The sequence below is a fragment of the Gadus macrocephalus genome, chromosome 6, assembly GCF_031168955.1.
Source record: "Gadus macrocephalus chromosome 6, ASM3116895v1".
In the NCBI taxonomy this organism is placed as follows: domain Eukaryota; kingdom Metazoa; phylum Chordata; class Actinopteri; order Gadiformes; family Gadidae; genus Gadus; species Gadus macrocephalus.
In genome coordinates, this window is record NC_082387.1 from 19,406,606 (window position 1) to 19,417,195 (window position 10,590).

The following is a 10,590-nucleotide window of genomic DNA, read 5'->3' on the forward strand; positions in this document are numbered from 1 at the left end:
TGTTTGAGGGTCTGGTTTATGGGCACTTCATCCCTCAAAGCGTGGAAACATGGAAGGGGGTTAAGAGGAATCTAACGTATGGAGTACACATGTCCTGTTCAGACCTAGCATGTGTTACACATCTATTATTTACAAGTACCTTCTTTACCTTCCTTAAGGCCCAAGTCGGCACATGGAGACGCCTAAACGTTAAGCCTGTGTTTAGACAATCACCAGAACGTACAGAGAGAGTAGAGTCTCCCTGGGAATGTATAGCTCTACTTGGAGAGGGTAGAGATCTACTCTCTTCAGGAGTAGAGCTCTATTCCATCTAGGGAGAGAGTAGAGCTCTCCAATCAGTAGAATGTATGGAGAGAGCAGGGCTCTCCTCAGAGAGTAGAGCTCTCCTCAGAGAGAGTAGAGCCCTCCTCAGAGAGAGTAGAGCCCTCCTCAGAGAGTAGAGTTCTCCTCAGAGAGAGTAGAGCTCTCCTCAGAGAGAGTAGAGCCCTCCTCAGAGAGAGTAGAGCTCTCCTCAGAGAGAGTAGAGCTCTCCTCAGAGAGAGTAAAGCCCTCCTCAGAGAGAGTAAAGCTCTCCCTGGAGAGAGTAGAACTCTCCTCGGAGAGAGTAGGGCTCTCCTCAGAGAGAGTAGAGCTCTCCTCAGAGAGAGTAGAGCTCTCCCTGGAGAGAGTAGAGCCCTCCTCAGAGAGAGTAGAGCTCTCCTCAGAGAGAGTAGAGCTCTCCCTGGAGAGAGTAGAGCCCTCCTCAGAAAGAATAAAGCTCTCCTCAGAGAGAGTAGAGCTCTCCCTTGAGAGAGTAGAGCTCTCCCTGGAGAGTTCCCAGCTCTGTGCTCTCAGACTTCACCTACTGGTGAAGTCTTCACCTTCCTGCCAGCATGAGCTGGAAGAATGTGGGAAAGTTGTTATTTTCTGTTTGTCAACGTGTTAGAGCAAGTGTGTGTGTGTGTGTGTGTACGAAAGAGAGAGATAGTTTGCACAACAGGAAACGGCAAATGCCAAGCGGCAACGGAGGTAGTACACTTCTAAAGCTCATGTTAACAATCCACCAACACACACACGCATACCCCCCCCCGCCCCCCCCCCCACACACACACACACCTAAACCAGTCACCGGCGTCTCAGCCGGAGCAGGCAGAGCGCTGGTATCTCTGGTTCTGCAGCTCAGAGCTCTGACAGAGGTTCCCTTTCATACACAGAACACATGTGGACCTGGGAGAGGATAGCACTGGTGCATGTATGCGTGGGTGGGTGCGTGTGGCTGTGGGTGGGTGCGTGTGGCTGTGGGTGGGTGTGTGTGTGTGTATGTTGGCCTCACCCTATCATTTCCCCCACTGCTGCTAATCCCCCAAAACCAGCAGATAAACATGGGGGTTCCCAGCGGGCCGGAGGGAGAACAGGACCCCCTCTGGGAGGCACTCCAAGAGGGGTTCAGGAGAGGGAGGGGGGGAGAGGAGGGGAGGAGCTTTGACACCACCCCCCCCCCAACTCTGTTTGCTCAGCGTTTCCATGGAGACAGCAGGAGCTACAGGATGGAGGCTCCTGACTCAAACGATCACTGACACATCATTCACTAACAATAAACAAACCGTTAACAAACAGTTCAGTTATGGTAAGTAATCATTTACTAATGGTATTCCAAGTTTACTGATAGGACAAAGATAATTGTGTTTGTGTTGGTATTTACAAAGGTGTTAAATTATTATTAATGAATACGGAGGGTTTAGAACCTCTTACCCACTAAACATAACTACTATGCTAATGATATATAAATTAATATTGCTTATTACTGCATGAACTTATATTAATGAATGGTTCATAGAACATTAGTTAGCTGTTAAATACTGCATAAATAATGTAAATCCATGGATAATTAATGTACCCTTATTGTAAAATGTTAACAATGTAATTCAATGCACAGTACAGACATGTTCCTCATTTGAAGCCCATTCATCAAAGATGTGCGACCTCTGACCTCTAACCTCTGACCAAGAGCCCTGGTACGGACACTAGGATCTTGATAAGATGATGAGATAAGGAAGGGCATCCTCTCCCCTATGGAGAATCACGAGAGACTTCCCACAACTCTGCTTCCTGTTGTAAACACCCAGCGGGGCTTCATGAGATGAGGCCAGACCACTGAATGCAGGGAACGCCACTGCCTCCGCAGACTCTGTTATTCCAGGTCTCATCAGGAAACCGTCCGAGCTGACTGGGGGAGCTGGCCTGCAGGGAGAGCCAGCGGACCGTGTCTCCTGCATGGCTTTATGTCTGCCCGGGGACAGCATTACAGGGGGACAGGCCAGGTGCCGGTACACCCTACTGTACGGTGGGGCCTCCCTTCTGGCTGCACGGGGCCCATGTGCAGCGAGGTGTGAAGCCAACAGGTTGGGCAGGGCAGCAGAACCGGCAGAGTCCCGGTGAGTATCGGGTCTCGTGTAGAAGCACGTTGCTCTCCCAGCACAGAGCCCAGTCTAAATAAATCATCAGCCATCGCTAACAGTCGCCTCACAGCCAAGGTTTTACAGAGAGGGAGAAAAAAACATTCATTCTTAATGGATGGAAAATGGCAGCTCTGGCCATCTGTTGCTGAGCGGAGTGGAGGCCAACACAGAGAAACAATGAAGAGGGAAGCGGAGCTGACTGGGCCTCAGATGAACAGTAATTCTGATGGAGAGCCCATGAAACTGTCCAGAAAGGCTCACAGTTTATTCTTTAACAAATGATTTCTGCTGCCATTTAGAGTGGCTCGACACACTGTAGCGGCGCAGTGCATCGTGGGGCAGCGGCGCAGTGCATCGTGGGGCAGCGGCGCAGTGCATCGTGGGGCAGCGGCGCAGTGCATCGTGGGGCAGCGGCGCAGTGCATCGTGGGGCAGCGGCGCAGTGCATCGTGGGGCAGCGGCGCAGTGCATCATGGGGCAGCGGCGCAGTGCATCATGGGGCAGCGGCGCAGTGCATCATGGGGCAGCGGCGCAGTGCATCATGGGGCAGCGGTGCAGTGCATCATGGGGCAGCGGCGCAGTGCATCGTGGGGCAGCGGCGCAGTGCATCGTGGGGCAGCGGTGCAGTGCATCGTGGGGCAGCGGCGCAGTGCATCATGGGGCAGTGTGCAGTGAAACGCTAGCCTGGCGTTAGCGGAGGTTAACTCACAGCCTCCCATTTAACCCACGGCCATTGTGTGTGTGTGTATTTGGTTTTTATGCATGGATGTGTGTACCACGTTGCTGGAGGATGAACGGGGTCAGAGAGAGAATATGACTCAATTACAGTGCGATTGATATCTGGAGGAATTTCTCTAGATTCAAGCTGTTGGAAAATAAAATTAGAACAAGGCACAAAAGACAAAGGTGGCAGAAATCCAATTAGGTGAGGATAGAAGGAAAGGGGGCGTGGAGTGAAGGAAAGGGGGCGTGGAGTGAAGGAAAGGGGGTGTGGCGTGAAGGAAAGGAGGAGAGGAGCGGAAAAGAGTGATCATTCTACCAAAGGGATCAACAAAGGGTGCTGGAGTGAAGAAAGATGCTCCGCTGGTCTGTGGAGGCGGTATGACCACAGATCTAAGACATTAAAATCTTGAGTTACACCATAACAATTTAAAGCAAGAGTTCCAACAACAAATCACCTGGCCCATCCGTGATGTAACCCCGGTATGGACTGTGTTCTGCCAAGGTGATTACACCCAGACCCCTGATAGTGTATGATATAGTCTGACATTGCAGCTTTCGAGTCTCTCCTCGGTTTTCCAGTTTGTCTCGTTTCACTTTTCGGCTGGTTCTATCAGTACATTAATTATCAAGCGACACGTCAACGTTGTGCTGTAATGATCTGCTCTCGGAGGACCCATCCGTCCAATCAAAAGGCTGCTTCTGGTCCCACTGGGCCACACCCCTTTCCCATGTCCCTCACGGACCCTGGCATCCGGAGATGACATCAATTATTACATTGAGATTAATGAGGGACAAATAATGCCTCTCAAAAATTATTCTTTAAAAAGTGAAAACCTCTAAGGGGGTGTGATAGTCTGATAATAGTTATAGACTGTTATCGATTCTAACAGACTGAAAATAGATAGTTATAGACTGATAATATTTATAGACTGATAAGTAATAGACTGATAATAGTTAGACTCATAATAGTTATAGACTGATAATAGTATAAGACTGATAGTAGTTGTTTTAAAGTGAAGAGCAGTGACACAGACCTGACAGGACTCATGAGCCAATGGGGGGGAGGGAGGTTGCTCCCAATGGGACCATCCAGTGTAACGTGACCCTGTAAACATCCTCTCTGTGGGTCAGTGGACCCTCATATCATCAAAGAACAAGGTGAGCCACGGTGGACTGAGGGCCCTACGGTACTCCGGCTTCCCCCCCCCCCCCCCCCCCCCTTAACCCCCCTCCCCCCCGCCTCCACGACCCCCACTCCTTGGGACTAGGACTCCGACTATCACTGAGTTAGGACCATGATACAAGATGGTTTCAAACTATTTCTCCACTATTTATATTCTTATGTGCTCAGCCTTGATGACTCTAGAAGTTCAGAATAGTCCTGTTCATGATTCCACGATTCATGAGATGAACTAAAGACGTTTCCAATGCATCTTATCTGTGTGATGAGAGCTGAAGACAAAGCATTTCTATTACAACAGAGCAACTAGCACTTCAACCGGTACACTTGTTTGGCCCGGGCAGAAGACAGCAGCAGCAACCTGACGTAGAAGCAGATTCATTAACAGTCAAAGGTGAATAAACACTTTACTGGCAATGTTACTCAAGCACAAAGAGCGGTTCAGTGACCACGGTATACAGCCTCATCAGCTGTTGTTTGGGTAAGTCTTCCTAATCTCTGGTTTTGTTCTCCTTCTCTTTGAACCTGTCTAAATAAACGTCATTTCCCACCTCAGCGTTCATCCTCCCGACTCTGCTCAGAGACTTTCACGGCCAGATTGGATTGTCTCCTCTGTGGAATGTCCTATTGTCCCGGCCTCTCCTATAAAACCCAACGGTCCTATTGGTCTTTGTTGACCCCCATAAACCCTGAGGTGAAGCAGACCGCAGGTGGACCTGATTCACAGCTCCTCCTAAACTCCCGACCCCACGATGCTCTCAGGCCTCGTCCTACTGCTGTCTGTCCATCCTCCCGCCCGTCTGTCTGTCCACCCGTCAGTCTGTCTCTCACAGTCAGGGGAATTCACTTCCATTTCATTAAAATTGTTTTCATTGAGAAATTGTGATTTTAGGACACTCCAAAACCTGTTTCTTGGGTACTGTAAAAAAGGACTATTGAGGTATGAAATATTTTCAATGTTGAATGGCTTTGCTGATCTTGATCAAACAGCAAAACTTAATGTTGAACACGATCCATGAAGCACAGAGAAGAAGGTGAACCACACTGTATTCTAGCAGCGCTCAAACAACTTGGAAAGTCACCTCCTCGCTTCCCCACACCAAAGGCCAGATGCATAGGAGCCCAGCTGCTTGTGTTTAGTAAACATGTCCACAAGCGGCCGACTAGTGAGGGATGAGGAGGAGAAGGAGCAGGAGGAGGAGGAGGAGGAGGAGCAGGAGGGGGAGGGGGAGGGGGAGGGGGAGGAGGAGGAGGAGGAGGAGGAGGGGGAGGGGGAGGGGGAGCAGGAGGGGGAGGAGGAGGAGGAGGAGGGGGAGGGGGAGGAGGAGGAGGAGGGGGTGGGGGAGCAGGAGGGGGAGGGGGAGGAGGAGGAGGAGGGGGAGGAGGAGGAGGAGCAGGAGGAGGAGGGGGAGCAGGAGGAGGAGGGGGAGGAGGAGGGGGAGGGGGAGGGGGAGGAGGAGCAGGAGGAGGAGGGGGAGCAGGAGGAGGAGGGGGAGCAGGAGGGGGAGCAGGAGGGGGAGGAGGAGGGGGAGGAGGAGCAGGAGGAGGGGGGGGAGCAGGAGGAGGAGGGGGAGGGGGAGGAGGAGGGGGTGGGGGAGCAGGAGGGGGAGGGGGAGGAGGAGGGGGAGGGGGAGGAGGAGCAGGAGGAGGAGGGGGAGCAGGAGGGGGAGGAGGAGGGGGAGGGGGAGGAGGAGGGGGAGGGGGAGGGGGAGCAGGAGGAGGAGGGGGAGCAGGAGGGGGAGGAGGAGCAGGAGGGGGAGGAGGAGGGGGAGGGGGAGGAGGAGCAGGAGGAGCAGGAGGAGCAGGAGGAGGAGGGGGAGGAGGAGCAGGAGGAGGAGGGGGAGCAGGAGGGGGAGGAGGAGGGGGAGGGGGAGGAGGAGGGGGAGGGGGAGGGGGAGCGGGAGGAGGAGGGGGAGCAGGAGGAGGAGGGGGAGCAGGAGGGGGAGGAGGAGGAGGAGGGGGAGGAGGAGCAGGAGGAGGGGGGGAGAAGGAGGAGCCAACAGCGAGGCAGACACTCATCGGACCACCTGGAGGTACCCAGGAGGGGTTTCTCTTGCACCTCACAGCACAGGAAGACATTGAAACACTGGAAGCCTTCGGGGGAGAAATATTAGAGGGATAATGCGGGCCACGTCTGAGCCCCCCAGAGCAGAGGGGATGAACCCCTCGTTCTCTCTGTCGAGGGGAGGGAAACTGGCTCTAATGGTGGACTTTGGTTATATAATGTTGTATTGTGTGATGGTCTGATGTGAAGATCAACATTTCTCAAACAATTGTTTACACCACACACACACACACACACACACACACACACACACACACACACACACACACACACACACACACACACACACACACACACACACACACACACACACACTTTAAGAGGCTATTTATACATAATTAATCAAGTGTGTGTAAATTACAAATTAAAATAACATATATGACAATTAATGGAACACTCTATCCATTACTTGCACAACAAGCACTATGTTATGAACCACACAGGTGGGTTAACCTATAACCCTAACCTAACCTAACCTAACCTAACCTATAACCTTAACACCCTCAGGCTCCTTATCGTCCCGTCTATAGTGTCCTCGGTTACAGCGGGGTAACGAGCTGTAAACCACTAGACAGTTGTTATCGGGCCCTTCCATCTTTTAATTAGATCTTGGCCTAAAGTTCACCAACCGTTGGGGAATGGAACTCACATCACCCACGAGGCGTCGATAAGGCTCGTGATCAAACGTAGTGGGAAAAGGGCCGCATAAAGAGCGCCTCATATCGGCCGAGCATGATCATGACTATGCTTATGGGAGTGAGGAGAGCTGAAGTGCGTTGGCAGGACAGGCAGAAGGAAACCAACCTTGAGGAAGACAAGACGACCGATAAAGGATGGGAACGTTGGTCAATCGTAAAAGAACATGAGGCCAAACAGAGCTGTGTAGACCAGGCAAAGGACTGCTCAGATTAAGGATTGTTTCATTCAAAGATGAAGGACTTTGTAATGAAAAATCAGATAAATTACCTACCACTCCAGATAAGAAAAGGTTTGATGGACGACAGCATATTCAATGTATCGTTGGACATAGGCTTACCTCTTCTGGTAGACGGCGGCGTGGTCTCTGGCTAGACGGGGGGTCGAGGCTCGGTACAGACCGGTCCTCCAGGTGCCCTGCACGCACGCGCTCAGCCACAACAGAAGCACGACCCCGAGGCAGCTCCGCGGGAGGGGCGCGGACGCGCGCTCACGGCTAGACATCCCCGGGTCCGGTTCTAAAAAGTACGACCTGAAGTTAGTAATAAGCTTCTCCTCTCGGACAGCAGCAGGATATCCACCAGAGCGGGAGAGAGGAAAGTCAAAGATCCACTCGGTTCGTTAGGGTAACGCGCGCATCCCGAGCAGAGTCCGTAAAGAGTCCAAACTCACTCCTGGAACATCTGAACCCGAGCTCTGCTTTAGATGGTAGTCAGGCTGCTGGTTCAGATCTGCTGCAGACTTCACCGGGAGTACCACGCACGCCAACAGAACCAACAGAACCAACCGGACGCTGCAGCTGATCTGAACCCCAAGCCGCTTCGTCTGCTCGCGCTGCGGGAGGAGACGTCACGTGCACGCAGCGCCCCGTTTTTATAGTGGGGGCGTTTAAAGGCTCGTGCCCCGCTGCACCCCCCCGGAGACAGTACCCACACTGACCACCGGCATCTGTTGCACATTAATCCACTGCGATGACATCAGAGCCGCTCGTGGCACGTCAGCGGTGAGAGGGACTTTGTTGACATTTTCGGCTTTATTACCAAGTAAAGGCTGGCGTTTCAAAAATAATGCACAACCTAATACATGCTAGAATCGGATTGTGCTTTTCTTTAAGACTGCGTAGGCCTACATGAATGTCAAGAAAGATGGGTTTTCAAGATAGGGCTCACACCCGTTATCCAAGTAAAATGTACTGTAACGAGTTATGATGGCAGCATGCTGTCCCAGCCCGTTCCCTCTGGGTCCGGTGGGGACGGGAACTGGTCTGCTAGAGCCCTCTGGACACTAGACTATCCAGGGTAACAAGTGAGGAGGTCAGGGCGTCCAAGGCACCTGTGAGGCTACAGTAGAACCAGAAGTAAGAAGCTCAGGGCTGGGTCCTGATCCAAAACCACCTGGCTCAGGGGAGCCGGCAGAATTAAGTCCTGTGGTCACGGGCTGCTGCTGCTGCTGCTGCAGGGCTGTTCACCCCCTGGGCTAGGTGTTCACCCCCTGGGCTAGGTGTTCACCCCCTGGGCTAGGTGTTCACCCCCTGGGCTAGGTTCACCCCCTGGGCTAGGTGTTCACCCCCTGGGCTAGGTTCACCCCCTGGGCTAGGCGTTCACCCCCTGGGCTAGGTGTTCACCCTGTGGGCTAGGTAGTTAGCAGCCCAGGTAGTACCTGCCTCGGGGTATGGGCCTTCTGTGCCGCTCCCAACTATCGACATTAGATATAACATCAAGTATGTATTGTAGTGAAGTATGCATGTGGTGAAGTTTTTAAATGTTCAATCGTAAACACACTTTAACATTACAGAAATACAGCATTGCCATTTGCCCTTGTCTAAGACATTGCATTGCATTAGCTGATGTACATTTCTTAACACAGCCACCCTTTCTCTGTTACCGCCTTGTTGCGTCGGTCTGTTTTGAGCGTTGGGTAGCCGCTACAAAGGTTCCTGTAGTGTATGGGAACGGACGTTGAGGGGAACTAAGTGAGTGGGCGTGGCCAAAACACTGAACTGCTTTCCAAGAAGTCCCTCAGTCGGAGCGCGCCTATTGTTAAGGGACAGCCTATAACAGGACGTATTATTCAAGCCTTAAATAACCCGTCCTGTTGAAGGCTGTCCCTTAAATTTTAAGGGACAGCCTTTAACAGGATGTGTCATTTAAGGGATAGCCTCTAACAGGACGTGTATTCTAAGGGACAGCCTTTAACAGGACGTGTCATTTAAGGGACAGCCTGTAACAGGACGTGTTATTTAAGGGACAGCCTGTAACAGGATGTGTTATTTAAGGGACAGCCTGTAACAGGACATGCCCCTACCATTTACATAGGCCTTCAGGTATGAGTTAGAATCATCCACCAGTTCATGTCAGACAGGAGAGACAAGTCAAATGTGACTCTTTTTTTTGGCCCACGTACTATATGTGTATTTATACATTTAGAAAACCCAATGTAAGCATGTATGAAGTCATGTCCGTGGTCATTTGGAAAGACGTTTTGAATTTGTAGCAAATGCAGCAGAGATTGACAATTTATGTCAACCTAATATCTTATTTTAAAAGAGGCCAGGACATCCATCTCAAGTAGATCCTACGCCCATGGCCCCATGCCACGGCCTGCTGGCCTTCCAGATCCCACCCAATGTGTCAGTGACATGGGGACTGGTTTCAGGGCATTAGCTAGGCCTGCTAGGGGCCTACCTTATTCTCAAGTCAAGTCAAATTTAATTATCCCACTAGGGGAGATTAGGATGCAGCCAGGTATTAACAAACACACCAACAACAAGACACAGACTAAGATAACAGTTGGTGATGGAAAAACCATCAAAACACAAATGACCAGTACATAAAAATACACAAGATACAGTATTCTGGTGATGGGCCTCCACCTACACCTCTATCTGGTGATGGGACTACACCTCCACCTACACCTTTATCTGTTGATGGGCCTACACCTACACGTCTATCTGGTGATAGGCCTACACCTACACCTTTATCTGTTGATGGGCCTACACCTCTATCTGGTGATAGGCCTAAACCTACACCTCTATCTGGTGATAGGCCTACACCTACACCTTTATCTGTTGATGGGCCAACACCTACGCCTCTATCTGGTGATAGGCCTACACCTACGCCTTTATCTGCTGATGGGCCTACACCTACGCCTTTATCTGTTGATGGGCCTACACATACACCTTTATCTGCTGATGGGCCTACACCTACACCTTTATCTGCTGATGGGCCTACACCTACACCTTTATCTGCTGATGGGCCTGCACCTACACCTTTATCTGTTGATGGGCCTACACCTACACCTTTATCTGTTGATGGGCCTACACCTATCGGGCCTGATCATAGTGTCCCTCTCCTCCCTCCTGCTTTCCCTCTCCTCTCTCCTGTCCTCCTCCTCCTCCTCCTCCTCCTCCTCCTCCTCCTCCTCCTCCTCCTCCTCCAGGCTTTATTCGTCCAGTGAGGATCAGGTGCTGAGGTCCCGGTTCTCCTATGG

At 51.5% G+C, this 10,590-nt stretch overlaps 1 protein-coding gene across 1 annotated transcript in view; it reads right to left on the reverse strand.

The window, feature by feature from the left end:
* emid1 (EMI domain containing 1) overlaps positions 1-8,034 on the reverse strand; it is a 53,121-nt gene extending 45,087 nt beyond the window's left edge. Inside the window, 1 exon segment of the mRNA XM_060054760.1 lies at positions 7,442-8,034. Coding sequence (XP_059910743.1) covers positions 7,442-7,605 — 164 coding nt within the window. The 5' untranslated portion in view covers positions 7,606-8,034.
* Between the last annotated feature and the right edge of the window lie 2,556 nt (positions 8,035-10,590).